The 21,270-nt window shown below is 63.4% G+C and overlaps 1 protein-coding gene across 5 annotated transcripts in view; it reads right to left on the bottom strand.

Annotated features, from left to right (window-relative positions):
* Positions 1-20,666, bottom strand: part of RUNX1 (RUNX family transcription factor 1) — a 207,809-nt gene extending 187,143 nt beyond the window's left edge. For 3 of the 5 annotated variants that reach the window (XM_045852458.1, XM_045852463.1, XM_045852461.1), the window contains exons 1-2: positions 20,478-20,666; positions 20,231-20,348 (exon numbers count right to left, since the gene is read on the bottom strand). In XM_045852458.1, the coding sequence (XP_045708414.1) occupies positions 20,231-20,288 (58 nt within the window). In that variant the 5' untranslated portion in view covers positions 20,289-20,348; positions 20,478-20,666. Of the gene's footprint in view, positions 1-20,230; positions 20,436-20,477 lie in introns of those variants that run through there. The other 2 variants (XM_045852460.1, XM_045852462.1) reach the window with 2 other exon arrangements.
* Between the last annotated feature and the right edge of the window lie 604 nt (positions 20,667-21,270).

Here is a 21,270-nt window from a genome sequence, read left to right as displayed (position 1 = left end):
GATGGGCTCAGGGGCCAGCAGGGTGAGGAGTGACCTGCTTGACCCGGCAGTGATCGCGCCGGGAGAGGTTTCTAGGGGAGGGAATGGGAGAATGATACGGGTCTCCGGAAACCCTTAAAAATAAGGTGGGTTCTTATGCACCCAAGGTAATCGTTCATTCTGAACACAGGAAGTTTAAAGAATGCACGTGGTCTGTTTCCACCCTACGTTTTTGGACAGAGAACAATTGCACTGAAATCAATCTGGAAGTTCGAGGGTAGACCCTCAGGGCGGGTAGAGCTGCACGGGCTCCCGCAGCAGCTGGGCCCCTCCCCGCAGGCTCTGAGTCAACCCCACTGCGGCCGTTTCTGTGGCTAGAGATGTCCTTCTCTCGCTCCTTCTCTCTCTCTCTCTCTCTCTCTCTCTCTCCCCGTCTCTCTCTCCTCTCTCTCTCTCGTTGTTCTTTTTATGCCCCGAGAAGTCCACGTTCCTGATTGGAGAACATGGCGTTTCAGAGCTGGTGAGAGACTGCCTTCAGGTTAATTCTCAATTGCACCCTGTGCCTTGGAGGGTCAAGTTGTTTGGTTTCCAGCTAATACTGTGGTTGTACCTGTGGTTACCCACTGACTTCTCATCTGCTTTGCTTATCTGATAGTAGGCGAATGGGGAAAGAGCTTTTAATATCCCCCAAAAGAGGAAGGTTGGTAATTAGTTATCCACCGCCTGGAAACAGGCCAGGTCACCTTACTCCAAGAAAGAAAACAATCTGGATATTGGACTTTGGGGTTCCCTTTGCTTCGTGCAACATTTTAGCATTACAGGCCTCATCTGGATTGCTTTTTCTGTTTCTTCTTCTTTCTTTTTTTTTTGGGCCAGGTCAAAGCATTACATACTGTAGAAAAGAAAGCAACTTTCCTTCAGCGGTGTCATTTTCATGACAGCTCGTGCATGTCAGCCCCAAGCCCGAGGGTCCCCACCAGGGCAGTCTCTGTCGGCGCACCCCTCCCGGCGGAGCAGCGAGGGGACCCTTCGGAAGACGCAAGGGGTGAAGTAACTGAATGGCGTGCAGAAAGCAACAGCCAGAAACGGGGGGACAGGGCTGCAGAGACAGGAAAGGAGGAGGAGGCGCGGGCCCAGAGGCTCCGCGCGCGCTGCAGCGACGGAACTGCTGCAAGAGCTGCGCCCGCGTGTTATCAGCGGCGTGCAGGCCTGTGGTTTTCTCGCTCTCGCAACCCTGCTTCAACTGCCGGTTTATTTTTCGACAAACAGGATGCCTCCATCTGGGGCTGTCAGCATCCCGGGCTCTCAGAGAGAAAAGAGGTAGTGCGGCCCCGCCCTAGAAGCGGGGGGGGTGACGGAGGGGGGGCTGTTTCTAGAGGCTTTCCAGAGAAGCTGGGCCCTGCAGGTGCTCCTCTGGGAAAGCGGCCACACGGGCGGGAAGGCGGAGGGGGTGAGACCTGCCTCCCCTGCCCCCGTAACGGATGCCGCCGCCCCCTCTCTGCAAGGCCCTGAGCAGGGCGGCTCCAACCACGGGGCAGGTTGGAGACCGAGGAGGATGCCCCTCAAACCGTAGTGTGCGTGCAAAGTGCCCCGGGCTTCTGTGAAGGTGCGGGCTGACTGTGCAGGTCCGCTCGGGGCCTGAGATTCCGCACCCCTCCCTACCAAGGCGCCAGGGCACGTGCACCAGCGGCTGGTCCAGCGACCGCACTTTGGATGGCAGGGGCCCGGGAGAGGCCTGCCTGGTCGGTCTCCGAAAACTCCTTGTCGAGCGTCAGTGTCCAGGCTACAGGCCCCACGCAGGGCCCCCTGCAGCCCTGCGACCCTACTGGGTGCCCTGCGACCCTAGTGGGTGCCCTGCCAGCGTTTCCCTGGAGCTGCATCTGTTCCCGAGGCCCCGGCGTCCCACCAGCCCCGCTGCTAATGGGAGAGAAAATGCCCGTGTGCTCCAGAGGGCGGGGAAGCTCAGAGCCTTCAGGGGGTTTCAATGCCCCAACTGGGAACATCTGCAGGACTCAGGAGAGCCCAGGATTAAGTTCCGAGTCCAGAGATAGTGGGAGAGGGCTGAGAAGCGCCAGGCACGCGAGTGCGCACGCAAGCGCACACACACACACACACACGAACCCGGGCCCAGTTGGGGTCTCTCCTACGGATGCAGACGGGTGCCTCTGGTGGGCAGAATCCCCCCACATCTGCACTTTTCGCACAGAAGTCGCACCGAGCTTGGAGGCTGCATTTGAATACTTAGGACTCAGCTGGGTCTAGACTAACTCTAGGATCTCGCGGCATCCGCATTACCATATGCGTTTTCAAGTCGCATTTTGTGGGCAGCGGGCATGGCCTTTGATCGGGGAGGCTGAGCCAGGAAACGCCCAGCGTGTGACTGCATCGTGAGGGCACTCGCCACCCAGAATATGACCCCCCCCCCACCAGCAGGTGCTAGCTGTCAGAGGCGGATACAGGTTCTGCTGAATTTTGCTAAACCCTGACGCCTCACGAGGATTTCATTTCGACTTCATCAAAACCGGTCAAAGGCTTCCTGTAACCGAGTGTTTCTCAGGGTATGACCAAGATGACGCGGCTATGAAAGGTGCAGGTTCTTGGGACCACAGGCTTCTCCGGGTCTTCGGTGGAGGGGCGGGGGGCAGGAATCCTCATTTTAACAAGCACGGCAGGGGCTTCTAATGGACTGCCAAGTGCACGGCCCCTGGCCTGGTCTCCAGTTCAAGGGCAGCCTTCCTGCCGCCGCACGCAAAGATCTGGTTTCACTTTTGCTGTTCACGAGGGAGTGGAGGCGGCCTGCCCCAGGCCCACACGCTGGGTCCCTCCACCCAGCCTGCCCGGCCGCCTCACTCCCTCATCTCCCCTGTCGTCCCCAGCCCCGTCTGAAGAGCGTTCTTCCCCCTCTTTGAGCCCTGCTGGGATCACGGCTCCTCAGGCCACGGTCGGTCACGCGGCTGCTCTGTTCTGTGAGGGCCCTCGTGTGTGCTTTCCAGTCCCCAGTTTGCTCGCCCATTGTTTCTCGTGCAGGATGGGGAGCCCCTTGGGGGCCGTTTCACGCCCTGTCACCTTTGCGCTCCAGGCCGCTGTGTGGCACAGGGGGCTGCCTGCCTCAGCCACGTGGCCCCTCTCCGGTGGGTGGTCGCTGCCCAGCTCCACAGAGTGTGAATCACCGGGCATGGCACGGCACGGCGGCTCTCGGGTCAGGAGGAGCCGGGCGGGAGCACGGGCGTGGTGCGGAGGGCGCCGAGAGTCTGATCCGATGGCTGTGAGAGCCCCAGAGGAAGTGGAAAGATGGGGGACGGACGCCCGCCCCTCCGCCTACCGTCTGAGTGGGCGACGGCATTTCTTTTTGGTAAATACACGTTCCCCTCTATTGGACACCTAGAGCGTTGAGCCCGGGACCCAAAGGGCGGGTGTCTGCTGTCCACTCTCCTCTCCCGGGAATGGGTCTCTCTGGGGGCCTCTCTCCACGGGGTCCCCCCCCCCCCGCCAGCCTCCCTCTCTCTCCTTTCTGCCCGTCGGTGTCCAACTCCGACGCCCAACTCGAAGCTGGAGCCGGGGGGGTGGGGGGCAGTTTCAGGGCGTCACAGCCGCCGCTTCTGGGCAGACCGGCAGCGTGGCGGCGTGTGGATGACTCGGCGGGAGGCTCCAACCACCGCTCCGCTCAGTCCTGACACAGCTGGGGTGGCGGGCCATGCCCCCTTGGTCTTCCTTTGCCCCTCTACACTTCAGATTTCTTGCTTTTTTATGTTTTTCAGATCTAAACTCCAAGCCTCCATGTTTTCACCGTCCAAGTCAGCTTGACCCTGTTCACCCAGAAGGCACCGGGGCGGGTCACGGGAATGACATGTCCCGGCCTGGGGGAAGCGGTGTCCCCTGACCCTTGGCCCAGGGGCGTTTTCTGGATGAACGCGTCCAGGTGTCTCAGGCTGTCCCTGGGGTCAGCCACGTCCTCTCCAGGTGGGCCGCACGCCCTCTGGCTCACCCTGCGGCCTCCACGCCTCAGCTTCTCCCTGAAGGGAACCGTGTGGCCTCTGTAGGGATCCCCTCCATCCCTAACTCTAACCCTCCTTCTTGGGCTTCAGGCGCACCCCTGCTGGCTCTCTGGTCGACCTCCTCACCGGCGTGGCGGGGGCCCTGACCCTGCTCCCGGGACCCCTGCCCCTTATCTCCCCTCTCCAGCCTCGGACCCCGGCTCCCCCGGTGCCCCCTTCAGCCGGGACGTTCTGTGCTGGGCTCTCTCATTTTCCGTCTGCCTCCTCCCTTTCCCTCCGACACCCCAGGTCCCTACGAAAGTCCTCGGGCCACCTGGGTAAGGCCACAGCTCCGCCCTACCCCGCCTCACACTGAGATCAGGCCCTTCCCCTGCGCTCCCACAGGGCCTACGGTAGATGCGGGGCCACGAGGGGCTCGCTGACCCCCGAGCGACCGCTGCCAGCAGCATTTCTGAGACCTTCCAGGTCCTCCCCTTACGCTGTGACAGGCACTCGTTCGGAAGACACGCACAACTCCCTCCCCAGGTTTCCGGGGAGGAGGGGCCCCCTTCTCCAGAGGGGAGAACCCCGAGAGGGTGTGAAGGGCAGCGGCGGGTCTCTATGGCTGCAGCCCCCGCTCGCTGGGTTTCTCCCCCAGGTCACGGTCACCTGTTGGCCCCGACCGTCCTTCCTGTCCGGGCTGTCCCAGGCACCGCGGGCTGTGAGCAGCCGCTTCGGCCTCTACCCACCAGGAGCCAGTTCACCTTTCCCGCCCCCACCCGCCCGCTGCAACAACGAAAAGTGTTTCTGGACATTTCGGGGGCAAAATTACCCCCTTCCCCTCCCCCCCCAGGCAAGAACCACCGATTTAAGAATACTCCAAGGTGATGAGTATGGAGAGGGAAATGGGAGAAGTAACGAGGAAGGTCCACTCTGGCGAGAAGCCCCCACAGAGGATGTAAGCAAAGACAACAGGAGGCTGAGTCAGCGGACCCACGGGAAAGCAGTTAGGAGACCAGATCCTACGAGAAAGTACAAAACACACAAACGTAAAAAGGCACTTCTTTGGACGGAGGATCCGCTAAGAACATTTCTCAACAGAACAGAGAATGAGGCCTGGCCTTTGCCAAATCCCATGTGACCTCAGGCAAAGGTGGGTCCTTTCGGGCGACCGAGGCCCAGGCCTGGCCGAGGGGGACTCGGGTGCAGAGGGACTTCTGCGGGGACGCTTGGGGGCGGTCGGGGGCGGGAGCTCCCACGACCGACCGTCCGGCAGACGCTGGCGGTCGGGATGGGAGGGGAGCACGCACTGCAGCACCGCCTGCCCAGCAGCTCACTGGAGCCGATTTCCCCCTAAACTGAGAGGGGGGAGGCTGGGCCCCGCGGGCTGGACGTCCAGCGGACACTCCCTGTGCCCACTCGACCTCCTGCAGCTTCCCTGAGACAGGCGGACTGAGAGCTCAGCGACGGAGCCACCGTAAGTCATTTACCAAACCTCTTCTGTCCCCCACTCATCTCCTTTTTCCGAACAGGAAAGACGGCGGTCCAGTTCTCCCGCGAGGGAGGGTCTCGGTGAGCAGATAGCCTGCTCCCGGCTCCCTGCCTGGCGTCTGGGGGGCAGGGGGCGGCCCCGTGGGAGACGCCCTGGGCCCCGGTGTCAGGCCCGCGACCGTGAGCTCGCCGGGTCCCGGACACCCACTGTCCAGAGGGCCGTTTGGCGCGAGCACGCGCCCGTCATCTCAGGAACAGGAAGAAGCCCCCTCTGACGACGCGGCACTCCGCGCTTGCTTCTCGCATGCTCGCCCAGCCTCCCACGGGGGGCGCCCACGGGACGGCCAGCCCGACACGCCCGTCGGCAGAGCTGGAGCCCGCCCGCGCCCCTCCCCCGCTCCTCCTGGCTCTCCTGGCCCCACGTCCCTCGTCCCGTTCTTAGCTGGCCATGGGGGTCGAGGGGGAAGGGACCGAGGCTGGGCGGGGGGCCTCGTCACTTGGCGGCCGCTGCTGTGCTGTGTGGGCGGAGGGACGGCAGCGTCCGCTTCGGCTCACACCCACCGGCACTGTCACGGCGCGGCAGGAAGCGCGAGGCCGTGGGCCGTCCGTCTGATTACCTGTCTGTCTGCCCATCCATTCACCCACCCACCCACCCATCCACCCAGCACCTGAGGGCCCACACCCTGCCACGTGCTGTGGGTAGAGAGAGAAATGAGACCTGAGTTCCTCTCTCAGAGAATTCAGAGTCTCCGGGAGACCGCACGGCCGGCACAGAAAACCCTGAATTACGTTTTCGTTTTCGTCGGTGCGAAGTAGACAGACGAGCCCGGCAAATGCGAGCCAGAACTGGAACACGGCTTTTCGCAGGCGCTCCCCACGGGCACCCTGGAAGACTGGGCCGTCGGGGTGGCCCTCGGGTGACCCCACTGCCTCAGGGCGCAAGCGAGACACACGCCCGTGTCGGCGGTGGGGGTGTGGGGAGCCCCTGTGCGGACACACGTCGCGGCCCTCGAACCTTGCACAGGGACCTCCCCGCACTGAGCAACCGCCCCACGGGCTGGATGTCACGACCCCGCTCCCAGAAGTCGTGGAGCAGCGGGAAGTGTGTGGAGCCTGGGGAAGGATCCTCCCCGAGGCGCTGAGAAAACAGCACGTAGCCAAGGGAAACCGAACACGCGCTGGGGTTGCTGACGCTTTTGACCGAACCCCAGTGTTCTGCAGGTCCCCGCATCGATCGTTACCCTGGATTCCCTCTCTTCCAGATTCCCAGAGCCTTCGTCAGAGACAGGCCGACAGCCCCACCGTGGGAAAGGGGGGAGCCCCTCGGAGGCGGGCGCTGGTTGTCGGGGCCCAGGGGTGCAGCCCTGCCCCTGCAGCACCACGGGAGTGCAGGGCGCTGCCGTGCTCAGATCGGGGGCCCCCTGCCCGTGACGTCGGAACTTAGAGGCTAAGCCGCTTGTTTCTACTGATTCCCAGGGGCACGAGTGCCCGGGCCACGCGCTGTAGGAGGCTGTCTCTTGGGCGCGTGCATGTTTTGGGGTCAAACCCTCAGTTCAGCCCACCGCCCCCCTGGCTATGAGGCCCTGGACAAGACTCTGGGCCACTCTGGGCCCCAGACACCCATGTGTGAAATGAGGAGACCAGTTGTCCCCGCTGTGTAGGTGACAAGGATGACACGAGCTCCTATTTACAAGGGGCTTCCGACAGGGCCCAGCCCGTGGTCAATGCTACGCACGGGTGCTGACCCCACGAGACTCGGCAGCCCAACGGCGCTTTCTCATCGTTTTCTGGGGGCGACTTCTTTCCTCTGAATCTTCATCGCTGGGTCCCTGAACCAGGCAGCGTTCTAGCCTGGGCCTCACCCCGGTCCCCGAGGGGAGCCCCTTTGGTCGCGTGCCCCACCGATGAGGGAGGGGGACCCAGAGAGGGTGAGCAGTCTGCCAGGGTGACTCAGCGGGAGGGGCAGAGCTGACCGGGCTGGCCAAGCCCAGCGCCGTCCCCGCTGCCGCGCCGTGGGTGGGTGAGCCGGACGGAGCCTGGACCCCCGCTGGCTGGCTACTGCCTCCCACCAGCCGTGTGGCCTGGGCTGCCCACTTCTCTGTTTTCTCCAGGCGTGGGGGGCGGGAGCTGTGCTTGCTGGCTACGCACAGCGTCTGACCGTGGGAGAGGGTAGGGACGGCTTGTCTGGTGGCCTGGTAGCCCTTGGCCGAGGTCGGTCGCTCTCGTCTTTATTGATAAGCAACAAAGTGACTTAATCGTCGCCTACCTTTAACGAACAAGCCAGGGTCCTCCCCCAGAACGGTGTGAAGGACTCACGCTGGCTGCCACCCGGAGCCTGCTGGGGTGGGGTGGGCTCCCCCCCTCCCCCTCCCCGCCCCCGGGGGTTGACTCCCAGGTGAGAACCCCTCCAGGGGCCCAGCAACAAGGGGTCCGGGCTCATCCGCGGTGACAGTCACCAGGGGCCCCTCTCTGCCTTCTGCCCCTTCCCGCCGTGCGCTCTCCGTAAATGACACGTTTGGTCCCAGACCGATGTCCCTGAGGGGGAACCTGCCCCGCCAAGTGGCTGGGAGCACCTGCCGGAGAGGCCGTCCCGGCCCGTCAGCCCGGGTCAGGGGCGCGGGACCCTCTCCAAAGGGCCGAAGCCGGACTGCAGGTCCAGTGGGGGTCACCGCGGGAAGACGGGAGGGGGCCCGGAAGCGGGGCTGGGGAGGGCCCGGCCCGGGGTGTGTGCAGAAGCATGCACAGGGCCTTTTCTGAGTCACAGGAATTCCCAAAGTATGACCTCCGTGCACAGTGTGGGGGTCACACCGCTTCCCCGTCCACGGCCCGCTCCCAGGAAGGAGAGCGACTCTTCTGAGGTTCTGCGGAATCTCCTTTCCAAAGGAGCTTTATTCGTTTATTATTACTTTTTATTGTGGGGCATAATTAGCTTGAGCACCTTTTAATTTGTTCCCATTAAGATGTTTGCATCGTCACAACCGAGAGGCTGGAGGGGCTCCTGCCTTCTCAGGGTGCAGGGCCTCTGCCGGCTGTGCGCTGGCTGCGGGGGGACAAGCCGAGAATTGTGGTCCTGCGGCCACGCGGGGCCCAGGGAGAGACGCGAGGAACTTCCCGAGGTACCTGGCTGTCGAATAATCAGCCGAAAAACGCCTTTCACACAAACAAGGTTAAAGAGAGGGAAAAGAAAACCTCACACCCACCTGCTCGCCCGGTGCGATGAGTCGCCAGACTCTGAGGCGGCAGGTGCTTCTGCAGAAGCCCGGGGAGCGAGTCTCTTGCTGGGCCCCTGGGCCCTGGCGGCGTGGAGGGTCCCGTGTGCGGCGGGACTGCGGCCACCTCCTGCCGTCACCGCGGACTCACCTGCTTCTGGCAGAATTCGCATCCCAGCCACAGCAGTGACCGGCGTGCGCGTTTGCCAGGCGCCTCCCCGGCCAGGGTCGGTGTGGCCGCACTGCCGCCCCCGGGGGACGCCCTGAAGGATGGGCTCGGGTGGGGAGGCCTTGGGTACCAGGGGGGTTGTCCGTGAGTCCTTCTGTACATGGGTCCAGGATACGGGCCAGGATGGGGCAAGGAGACGCCTGGGACCTGACATTTCAGGAGGTGCTGTCCTCCAAGGTCATGCAATCACAGGGCCAGCCTCCCGTGGCCCCGAAGGGGAGCCTTCCCTAGGGATTTTTCAGGGAACGCCTCGCTGTCTCACGCTCTGTCACCTCGGAGGGACTCTCAGACCGGTTGGCTGCGAGGAAAGGCTTTGCCTTGGCCGCCCCAATGCTGCCACGCCGGCATCGCATGTCATTTTGGGGACAGTTGCCCCACTCTGACACTTGCCCCACTCGGAACACCGCAGGCTGAGAGAAGTGTCCCTTGGGGTTGTCCTGGAACCACGTGACCGCCCCCTGAGGGGGACGGCTCTGGGAGGACGGGGCAGCATGGACGCTGACCGTGGGGACCTAAAGCCGCCAGACGCCGGACGCACCCAGAGCCACGCAGGCGGCCCAGCACACTGCTGGGGCCCGGGTTCGAAACCTCCTGAGGGTCAGCTCTCCCCACGCAGCGTCACCTGCCGCGCACGGGCCTGGAGGAGCCTCTGCCTCCACGCAGCTCAGCCCTCTCGTGAGTCAAACCGAGAGGACGGCGAAACCCCCTCTCCTTCCTGCGGTGACAGCGGGCCCTGCACGTAGACACCTCCTTGGGGACCTGGCGTCCGCGCCTCCTAGCAGCTCCGCCTCAGGCAGGGGGCCCCACCTCTGCCGGCCCCACTCCCCTGGGCACCCGGGGCCCGCCACAAGAGCACCTGCCCCGGTTCGAGTGAAGGGGGTAGCAAGTGACGCAGGAAACCGGCTCCGTGCTGGCGCCTTGCACGCACTATGCGCCCAGCGGATACTAGTGTTGCTGTGACCGCTTTTAGCGTTAGCAGGCTCAGCCCTCCGCCAGGGGCACAGGGCTGGCATCTGTGCCGCCGCTGCCTGGTGGGGAGGCAGATCCAGTTTCCCACGAGACCCCCGCCGGGCTCCGAGCTCGGTCAAAGGGCCGTGTTCCGGGCTCCGAGAGGCCCTCTCCGGCCCAGACTCTGCCCCACGCGACTTGGTGGCACTCTCCAGAGTGACTTTCACTTACTGCCTGCCTCTCGGTGCCCACTGCCCCTGGCTCTCCCCCGAGGTCCTCCTGACGAGCCATCCAGAGCTGGGGCCGCAGTGCCTGCTCTACAGGGGAGTGGCCTGCAGGCCTGCAAGGGCAGGTGGACGGCTCAGGGTCACACAGCGCAGCGCAGGGGATGGGGAGAAACCCGGCCCGGAGCCCGCCCACCCACGGCCTGGGCTCCCCACTTCCCACCGCCCCGCTCCCGCTCCACTCAGGCCTGCTCTGCCCCTGGCCCCCCCACCAGACAGCTCACAGACCGGGACCCCGGGACATGGTGGTCCCGGACGCAGGCGTGTAAATTATATATAAATAAATACCCACGGGCGGGCGCACGCTGAATACCTTTCACGTACATGCGAGCTGACCAAAGCGGTTTGGAAATGAGTGCCCGACACTCGGCACTTCCCGCTCCACTTGGGAAACAGCTTTCTCCCACTCAGTGCCGCGTGGGAAGAGACCCCAGTGGGTCCTCTAAGGCCCAAAGCATGTGGATTCTGAATGCTGGGCTGTGTGTGCGTGTATGCGTGTGTGTGTGTGAGAGAGAGAGAGAGAGAGAGAGAGAAGGAAGGAGGGAGGGAGGGAGAGCCCTTTATCTCTCCCCACGGAGACCACTTCTGAGCGTGAGAGCTTTCCCGGCAGCGCAGCGAGGACCCGTGTCTCTGCGGGTCCCCACCTCGCACAAAGGCAGTGCCGTCCCACGTCCCAGGGCAGCTCCGGGGGCCGCCGCCCAGGCCGAGGCCGCCCTGCACCCCGCTGCACGAACATGCAGGTTCGTGGCTCCCTGGCCGCTCAGACTTCCCCAGAGATGCTCCCCAGAACCAACCTGGTTAGCCATACCATTGCCCAAGGGGCGTGGCCGCCGGTGGCGAAGGCAGCGCTGGGCGCACCGGCAAGACCGACCGGCAACGCAGCCGGGGGGCGGGGGCAGGCGCTGCGCCGCCAGCCGGGGAGCCGCGAAGGCTGCAGGCTCCACGCCGGTGGCTCCACGCCGTGTTTGCCCACGGAGACCGCGGTCGGCCCGCAGGCAGGTGCTGTCTGCTGGCTACTTAGACGCCCGCGTGGCATCGGCCACCTAGTGTCTGCAGACCGCTGGGAGGCAAGAGCGGGGATGACCCGGGTGCTGGCTGTGGTTCTGGCGCTGACCAGCCGGGGGACCCGGGACGAGTGACCGTGTCCCGCTCCCCGGCATCAAGGAGATGCATAAGGTCACTCTGGGCAAAACCCCAGAAATGTCTAGGCGTCCAAAACTTTATGTACCTATAAAGGTATAGGGTCTCAGATGCCAACTGCAGTATATAAAACTGTGTGTGACTATATATAGAAAACACACCCACACGGGTAACTTAGAAAGTATGAGACGGGACAGTGTCTCACGGTTCATTTGCTGTTTACACAGATTCACCCACCTCTCCCACACAATTACCCCTTTGTTCTGCCCACAACCCAGAGGGCAGCGCAGGGGCGGCGCTGCTTTATTTATTTATTTTTTTAGTGTGGAGTAATGATGTGGGATGATTGGCAGGTGAACAGAATTCCCATTGTTGCCGTTTGTGCTTCTTTCTAGAACTGCACGCCCTCCGCGGCCCTCGTGTTTGTGCAAGGCGGTTTCGTGACTCCTCCTCCCCTCCCGGGCTCTGAGGGCAGCGGCCACGCTGGGCCGCAGGCACAGTGGTAATGCAACAGCCGTGCGAGTTTCTGTTCCTGCCTGTCACTCCGGTGTCAGCCTGGCCTCATTCTTTCCTGCCGTGTACACATGCCGGCGCTGGAAAGGGCTGGGACAAGCCGGGGGGGGGAGGGCCCAAGCGCCCCCGAAGGCATGGACGGGTCTCCCCTTCCCTGTAGTCCCGCCAGGCCCTTGGGTGGGTTGGCCCACACATGCGCTTTCAGGTTGCATACATTACAGCCTTGCCAAGCGAGTGGGTTGGTGTCAAGTTCAGCTGTGACTGGTGGCGAGGCGAGAGGCTGCGCAGATGCAGCCTGCAGGTGGTGTGCTGTGAGGGGCCGGGGGCACGGGGTTCAAAGGGCAGGCGGCAGCCGCGTCATGAAGAGCGGCAAAGTGCGGTTGGCGAGGAAGCTGCTGCAGGAAAATGGCCCCCGACCGGGGCTCTCGGCTCATCTGCGTTGCCCTTTGAACGTTCCTGTGGCTGTGCCAGAACATAAGCATCGGAGGCTGTACACGTTCACCTCTTTGGCTCCTGCACCGGGTCGTGGGGGAGGGGCGCTGCTCTGAGCGCAGGCCCAGCCTCCCCTGAGAACCTCACCCCGCGGGGAGCAGGGGACCACGCCCCCCTGCAGCGTGCTCACGGTCCCCTGCTCCTTGCTCTCACTCACGGAGCCCTGCCTGGCAAGCTGACTACTGCGATCGTTTCTAGATCTTTCTTTAGGATCTACCAAAAAAAAAAAATATCTGAAATCCTGCACATTTTTCAGAAGCAATACAGCTTTGAGGTGATCCTCCCAGCTGTTTTCCTCCCAGGAGTCACAGTCCTCTTTCGGCGAGGACGTCAGCGGGACCGGGAGGGGACGCTGGGAGGCCGGCGGAGAGGACGGAGCAGAAGCTGCGCCAGGTGTCAGAACCGGGCGTTCCCCCCCACCCCAAGGCACCTGCTCTCAAGGCCGGACAGGCCGTGGCCCGGCTCAGAGCCCCTGAGCACGGGGGCGGGTTGCCGGACAAGAGTACCGGAGTTGACACGGGCAGAGCCGCTGAGCACGCCCAACACGCCAACTGAGATTTCTGTTTTTGGCGACCGTGGGGGCCCCTAAAATGCCGGGGGGTGGGAGTTCACGGCTTACGGAGAAGTGCATCTGAAAATAGACGCCTAAGGACCCTGAACGGGCAGGCAGGGCCCCACACAAAAATCTACGACTCTCTCATGCACACCAGCCCGGCAGCAAAACAGAGTGAAAAACGGACATTGTTTCTTATTTCCGGGGAAAGCAAAACAGTCTTCTTTGTTTTTTAAATTTTAAATAAAGCATCGGCTTGCAGAGAGACGACAGATCCGCACCCAGACTCAGGGAGCGGACAGGGCCGGTCCTCTCGAAGCAGAGGTTGCCCGTCCCTTGCAGAAACACAGGGTGTCTGTGAGGGTCCCATGGCCTGGACCGGCGCGGCGATCTGATGGCCGTGTCTCTCTCTGGGACAAGACAGCGTCAGGTACATGCAAGGAGGGCGACGGAAAAGAAAGTTCCGCTCGAGAAATTCTGCAGAAAAGAATTCCCCTTCAAGAAACCTTTGAAGGTGTCGGGCCACGAGGTTGTGAGAATTTGAAAGGATGAGGGAGAGACAGAAAGAAACCCCTTCTGGTCACGCACTGACTCGTGCGGCCCACGGCCAGGCCGGCGGCGCGCACGTAAGCGACACGCCGTTGGGAGGAGGCTGTGTCGCCTTCCTCACGCCGTGAGAGGGCCCGGGGCCACCCTGGGCTTCGACAGGACACGGAGGAGGCGTGACTGTGACACCCATGTACCCAGCTCCTGCCCCTCCCCCTCTCGTCTCCAGCCGGTTCTGGGTACATCGGGGATACATCTCGCGCCCCCCTCCCTCCCGCATCATCTGCACCTTCTGAGAAGGACTGAAGGAGAGACGCGGAGTTTCTCTGCGTGAGTTTTCAGAGCGCTGCTAACACGGGAAACCAGAGACGAAACCCCGCCGGACACCACCGTCTGCCCGGGGACTGTGCCCGCCGTCACCGCCGAGGCTGCCCCCGGTCACTGGACACCCACCCCCAGCCACCTCTCCCTCCACGTTCCTCCGCTCTGTGAGCTAGAAAGGGGCAACTCCATTGTCCCGGGCACCTTCCAGCCAGCGCCTCGTGCCCTGGCTCCGGCCCAGGGGACACGGAGGGGAAGCTTTGGCAGACAAGGGCCGCTTTCCTGAGTAAGAAGACGGAAGACAGAGCCCCACCAGGAGTGGGCCCAGAGGGAAGGAGGGTGGGCTCCCCCTCCTTCCCGCCCGGACAGATCCGAGCTGCGGGCCTCTCGGCTGCAGGCGGGGCACGCTGGACCCCAGCCCAGGAGCACCCGGTCCCCACCGCACCGGCCAGGGACGGCCCACTCTGGAACGGCCCGTCACACGGCACAGGCCGGGGCCCGCGGTGTGGGCCCCAGGAGCCAGGCCTCCCCTTCTGTGCGGTCAGCGCGGGTCTGGCTGGTGAGCCGCACGCTCGGCCACCGTCAAAGACACAGTGTTTCGGTCCTCATCTGGCCACGGGGGGCCTGTTTCCTGCTTGGCCGCCTCCTTCCTTCTCAGGTATCGCTGAGCATCCCCAGGGCAGGGGAGGGGGAGGGGTGCCGGAAGTGAACACGGGGCAGCCCGTGGGAGCCAGGGCCTGTCCGTGAGCCCTTGGGCTGCTTTGTATTCAGGCCCCCCGCCCTGCCGCCCTGCCCCTTGAAGTTCTTCCAGACGACACTCACAGCCCCCAAAGCTGTGATAGGAAAGGCCCCCTTCCTACCGCTCTGGAGTGCCAGGGTCGTCACGTTTTAGGAGAGAATGGGCCCGGGAGGATGCATCCCTTGGGGCCCGTGTTACTCAGAGAAAGGCTGACGCCGGGGGCTGGCGGCGCCCGGGATGCAGGGCGAGAGACACGCGGGGGCAGGAGGGGCAGAGGGTTTGCAGGTGTTAATGTCTGCCTGGGCCCCGGGCAGCTTCCGGAGAACGGGACTCGGGAGCAAGCTTTTGGGATGACGCGGGAAAATGCCCTGCATCCCCGTGTGCATCGGGAGGGCGACCAGTTGCTATCAGAAGATAAAAGAGGCCCTGGCTGGCACAGCTCAGTGGATTGAGTGCGGGCTGAAAACCAAAGCATCACAGGTTCAATTCCCAGTCAGGGCACATGCCTGGGTTGCAGGCCATGGCCCCCAGCAACTGCACATTGATGTTTCTCTCTCTCTCTTTTTCTCCCTCCCTTCCCTCTCTAAAAATAAATAAATAAAATCTTTTAAAAAAGAAAATAAAAGAGTAGAAACTGGTTGCTCCCAGGGGCCAAACAGACACAGGCGGTGTGGGCCACGGCGCTTCAATGCCCTTGGAGGGGACTCCCACTCGGAGGCCGGCCCCTCTAGAACGCTGTGGGCCCGTGTCCAGAACCGAGAGGGGATGCGGGGACATCATCTCAGAATGGCTCGTCTGGGTCACCAGAAATCACCCGACACGCCTGAAGGGCTGCCCGAGGCTCCCATGGGGGCCTCCGCTCCCTCCCCAGCCAGAGGAGCAGCCGGCCGCCGGCAGCCCCGGGCGTGGGCCCGGTGCCTGGGCCGCATGTGAGCGCGGAGACCGGCCACCCCTCGGGGCCCGGGGAACCTGCACGTGGTTCCGCGGGCGAGATGGCTCCGGGCCTGAGAGCGGCCTTCAGGAAAACAAAGCTTTTCGGCGACTCCCCGAGACTCCGGACCCGGAGAGGCACCTGTGCAGGGTCCCGCCGCGGCGCGCCCCCAGCGGCTCCGACGTGTGAAAGCTGGACTCGCCGAGCGGCACCCCGGGCCCTCCCTCCTTCCCTCTCCCCTTCGCGGACACTCACAAGGCGACGTCGAAAAGCCACCACGTGGGCAGACTCCCTCACCACCTGCCCGATCCCACGGGGTCCCTGCTGCTCGACCTTCCGCCGGGCTGCTCCCCACCTCGAGGACTCCTCCCTGTCCTCTGGTGCCCACCCGCCGACCACCGTCTCCTTCCCCGGCCCTGTGTCGCCTTCTCCAGGGGGCCTCCCTGTGACCCCCCACCGCTCCCACCGCCCTGCGGCCTCTCCCTTCCCCACGCGGACCGAGTCTGACCGAGCGTCCTCTGGGAGAGAACGGAGCTCCAGGAGCCCAGGATGACGGGTCCGGCCCCGCGATCACGCCCGTGCGAAGCGCCCGATGCAGGCCCCGCGGTCTGGTCTGTACGCGAGGGGCCACTTCGACGGCAGCGGCTGCGGACGAGGACGCCGCAGCCCGAGAGGGAAGCTGCGCTGCACCGTCCGCCGCTGCCCCAGCCCCTGCACCGGCCGCCCACCTCTGCTGGCCCTTTGCGAGTGGTGGCCGCTCTCGTGAACGTCCAGCTCTCCCCTGGGACGGACGGACATGGTCTCTCCACCCCGGTCTCTCCAGGACAGTCACGGCCCTGGAGTCCCCTTGGCCCCAGCACGAGCCCCGGCCTCTCTGTCTCGGCCACGGGGCAGGCCTCTCTGGGGCCCGCACCCCACATGTGTCCCAGGCAGAGGGACCTCCTGGCTGCTCTCTGCCTCCAACCGCTCTCGGGGTGGGGGGGCCCTGCCCTCCGGTTCCTGGGCCCACCGCCCCTTCCGAAGGCACTCCGCACCTGGCTGCTCACTGCGGCGGCCGCCCTGGGTGCGGGCGCAGGTGTGAGGCCGCGGGTGCCCCTCCCCGGCGCCCCACGCCCTGCCCAGGCGGCCGAGTGCATCCTGGGAGGGCTCTGAGCGGCAGGGACAGCGTCGCTGGAGGAAGTGGGGCCAGGGCGGTGGCTTCTTTGGGGGACGGCTCTTTGTTCTTTTAACACCGAAGCGTTTCCAGATCGCCTCGTCATCTTCAAAGGCGTCTTAGCATGTAAAGGCGCACGGCGAAGGGTGTTGGTATGAGTTTAGATAGATTTTTTTTAACACCTTTTTTAAAATTAGTTCCCAAATGGGCGGGCAGTGCCAGAATGCGAGGCCCCACGTCACGGGGCCTGGGGTCTGACCCCCCCACTTTCAGGACGGCACCAGGGACAGCCCAGTGGTGGCCCTGTGGGCCGGGGCGTGCGCGTCGGCGAGGACGGCCTGCTTCGGATCGCACCGTGTCCGCCCCTATGTCTCTGTGTCAACGTCCTAACTCCCAGTGTTTCGGAATGTGACCACATTCAGGGGTGGGCTCCTTACAGGGGTCACTAAGTGAAGCTGTGAGCACGGCCCCTGATTTGACGGGACGGGTGTGTCCCCACCAGGACAGCGAGCCTAGGGCCCAGGGGGAAGACTGCCGTCGCCACCCCGGGGAGACGGGGAGAGAGGCCTCAGAAGGAACCGACCTTCTCCGCGCCTTGCAGCCTCCACTACGACACCGCGGCGGCGGGGCCCTCGCTACGACACCTGGGCCCCCGGGTCCCGAGACGGCACAGGTCTGCGTTGGAGCCGCCCAGGCCGCGGGGCTGGGTCTAGGCGGCCCTGCGAAACAGTGCAGAGTTCACTCTGGGTGCAGTGCGCGGGTTTGTCTGCACTTCTCTGTGATCCCAAGCCTTCGGGGCGGAGCCAGAACTGCCTTGGTAAATGTGTTTCTGCAAACGCGGGCGGGCTGATCTCGCGGAGAGGCCCGCTCCCCACACCGGGCCTCGTCTGCGCTCCGTCATTCCCTTTGAGGGACGCCTCCGGGCCGGCGGCAGTGGCGGCGGCGGCGGCGGCGGTAGTGGCGTGTCAGCCCCGCTGAGATTTTTACCTGTGGTTCTAGGAACCCGGAGGCATATTAGCATTCAGGCTTTGCAGAGACCACTAAGCCACTTCTAAGAGCGAGGCTATCTGAGGCGTTCTGCAAAAACACGTCTGTCTGTGCCGCTGTTTTCCCTCGCCACACCCACTGCAGTCTTCGGGGCGACGGCACACCCCGCACCTTGCGAGGGGACCGAAGTGGGGGTTCGGCGAGAGCCTCGTGGCGCGAAGCCAGAGGGATCGTTCCAGGGAATTTTGATTTCATCTTACCCCCCCCCCCGCCCCAGCCTCCGCGGACGCGGCGAGAGTGCCATGCGGCGCGCACTGTGGTAGACCACACTCGCTTTGCATGCCAGCCTCTGGGGCTGTGTCACCGAGGCCGGGCCCACGCCTCGCCTTCCCCCCGGTTCCCACAGGGGTGCCTCACCAGCAGGGAGCTCCGCGCTTCCTTCGGTGAGCAGGGCAGGGGGTGCCAGAGCGCCGCCCCAGGGAGAAAACCGGGTGTTTTCCCCTCCTCCTGCTCTCGCCGGCAGCTGGGAGGGAGGGAGCACGGGCTACAAATGACAGGTGACGGGAAAGGGGGACGGTGCCAGCATGCTGACGGCCGGGCTGTGCCCACCGGGTTCGGACTCGGGGAGGACCGTGTGAGGGAGGGCGTGGGGACTGGGCTAGCCTCTGGCGCTGAGGCAATGCCCTAAGGGGGTCCCCTGAGCAGGGGCACCTGTCCCCTCCTGAGCTCGAGGGAGGGTGCAAATCCAGACAATGGAAGCCACCCTGTTGACGGGTCCCACTGCTGCACTTAACAACAGCCACGCTGCCGAGATTCCACGCTGGTCCTCTGGAATTAAACCTCAACGTTGCGTTATCCAGGTAGAGACGATACAAGGCCCTCGGTGCCTTTTCTGCGAGTATGGATGGAAACACCTTCGGTCGTGAGCCCCTCTGGGATGGGGTGGGGGTCCCAGGGCCCTCCCCGTGCTGTCCCCTTGGAAGCTAACTGCCCCTAGTCCCAACCTGGGCTGGGCAGGTGGCATCCCTGGGCACGGGACTGTGGGGCTGTGCCAGGGGCCAGCACCCTGTCTTTCCTTGTGTCTGTGCAGGTCCCTGGGTCCCCTCATTATCTCTGCTGTCTGGCCAGTGAGGGCAGGGGCAGGCCAGCACCCCAGCCTGAAATCCAACTCACTGCCCAGGGGCGTGTTTGAAATTCCCTGACTCCGCCTCCCTGGGTGGGTGGGCTAGGAGACCGTGGTTGTGCGCAGGGGTTAGTGAAAGAGAGTGGAGGCAGGAAAGTCTTATTACTGCTGGGCTACTGACATTGCTTCCTTCGCTCCTGGGCGGCCGGAGGAAATGCAGCCAGGGAGGGGCCGCTGGGGTGACTCACGCCCAGCGCGTGACTCAACTTCACTAAAATGTCCTCAGCTGCCAGTAAAGAAGCCTTTGAAAGCCCTTTAATTTGGAGCTTTGAGCCAGTTAATGACTCGCTTTCTTCCCTTTCTCCTGAGACTCCAACCCCCTCCCCCAGCGCCACCCCCAGCACACGCAGGTGCACGTGCACGCACGCACGCACGCACGCACACGCGTGCACGCACGCCTTTGCCCAGTGCTTGGATTTCAGGGACCCGGAGACGCAGGGGCACTCACGACGGCGCCTGTCGTGACAAAGCGGCCGGCAGCCCTGAGCATTCCCTGGCTGTCTCGCGGGTGAGTGAGTGAGTCATGAGTCACGGATACTATCTGGGCGCCCTGGGGAGTGTGCAGCCAGAGAACGAATCCCCCCCTTCGCCCATCCGCGGCGCCCGGCGCTGCCGGCCCGTCAGCCACATTCGGCGTGCGCTGGTCGGCGTGCACGCCCTGACCCTCTGCGATGACTTTGTGACATTTTTATTGGTGTCAGCACAGCTCTCTCTCCCCGCCACAGATACACCGCGTGAGCACACACGCACCCTCACTCACAGCTCACCCCTTCCTCGCGGGCCACGTTTCAGGGGGCTGGCGGCGGGGACCCAGGCAGGCCTCCCACGCACGCTGTCCCGTCAGGGAGCCCGGCCACTCCAGGGCGACCACGCCTGGCTTGGGAAGCGTCTTTATGGCTCTCGGTGAGAGAGGTCTCTCCACACCACAACTTGCTTCCTTTCTCTCTTGAACGATGCCGGCTGCCTCTGCACCGAGACCACAAAGAACAGCACGCAACCGCAGCCCGGTGCTTTCCGCCGGCCCCATCGGTCCGGCTCCCGCGAGCGCTCTCTGCTTCCCGCTCTGGCCCTGGCGGCCCTGGCCGGCCGCACGCGCGTCTGTGAGCCTCTGCCCCGGGGCTGGCACAGCCCCGCTGGCCGGCGCTGCAGGTGGCTCGGAGCCCCGGGCGGGCTGGACCGCGGGCCGCAGAGCACGCCGAGCTCAGGCTAACGCAGCTGCCGTCAGCCCGGGGCCAGGGGGAGCAGAAACGAGACCCAGGCAGCTCCACGCGAGCTGCCCCATCTGCCGGGCTCTAACCAGGAGCAGGCCGGCTCCCTCGCCCTTGCCAGAGTTCTCACGCACCGACTAACAACACTTCAACAGCTTAACTGTTTATTCAGACGTTTCTGAAGAGCTGTCGTCTGATGAATAAGTAATCCAATAGCCTTGTAATCATAAGCCTGCGTTTGAATTCCTCCCCACCAGACAGGCAGGGAGCCGGCCGGCTAGAGGCACCGTGTTACAACATTCTCTGCAAAGCCGAGCAAAAGCAGATTTAAAAGACCGGCGTGTACTCACCTCTCATGAGGCACTGTGGATACGAAGGAAATGACTCAAATATGCTGTCTGAAGCCATGGCTTCCTCCCGAAAATGCACCCTTGGCTGAAGGCGGGGGAGTCACTGATTTCTTCTTACCTTGGGAGCGAGAAACCAAGACAGGTCATTGTTTGAACCTCGCCCCCGGCCACGGCTCCCTGCATCTCTTTCATATATTTTTTTTCCCTCGATGCCTCTGGGGCTCCCCGCGTCCTATGAAAAATGTACCTTTGCGAAAACAAATATTCAAATTGTTAAAGATTAAAAAAAAAAAAAAGCGGTGTCTTGGCTGTGGGCTGATGATGCTCACCGCCCCGCGAAACCCTGTGGTTTGCAACCCTTCTGATTCGTCCTGCCGCTGACCACTGTGCCGGCGTCGCCTCCCGGCTCTGCCAGCCTGCCCCACTTGTGGTTCTGTGGTTGTTTATGGGCCCAAAGAAGTTTTCACACAACCCAAATTACAAATTTAACTGTTCCCCTTTCCACGGCTCCTCTTAATTGGTTCTTGCCAATCATGTGACTTCAATGAGGTCAATTTTTTTTTTTTTTACTTTCTGAGCAATGCCCTCCTTCCCCCTCCACCTGCCTCCTGCTGCTCCCCCCGCCCCCCACCCCCACCCCCACCCCCACCCCGTGGCTGTGCAAGAAAACAGCCGAGTAGGCTTCGGGAGAGAGCGGCTAGGGCAAAAAGTGACTCAGTCTCCCGTTCCAGCAATGGTCTTTGCTGATGCCGGGGACGCGGGTCCTGGTGCTGTTATTTGTGGTTTGGGGAAGTACTGATTGTTTTGATTAAGATTTCGTTGCTGCTTATTCGATAGCGGTTCTGCCCTGGCACCGGGCTGCTGCCCAGAGAAGGGGTGCGGGTGCCATCGCTGGGGGCGCTGGCCGGTGGCGTCGGGGGAGTCAGCCCCCAGCGAAGGCGGCGGCGGCGTGAGGCCGTGCAGAGGAGAACACAGGAAAGGAAATGTTTTGGTGAGAGTCTGAACCCTAAACGGCTCTAGCAACTTCCCAGAATTTCAGA

The sequence above is a fragment of the Phyllostomus hastatus genome, unplaced genomic scaffold, assembly GCF_019186645.2.
Source record: "Phyllostomus hastatus isolate PE091 unplaced genomic scaffold, TTU_PhHast_1.1 phas_contig_948, whole genome shotgun sequence".
Lineage (NCBI taxonomy): Eukaryota > Metazoa > Chordata > Mammalia > Chiroptera > Phyllostomidae > Phyllostomus > Phyllostomus hastatus.
Note: the sequence above shows the minus strand (reverse complement) of the source record. Positions and strands in the feature narration are given on the sequence as shown.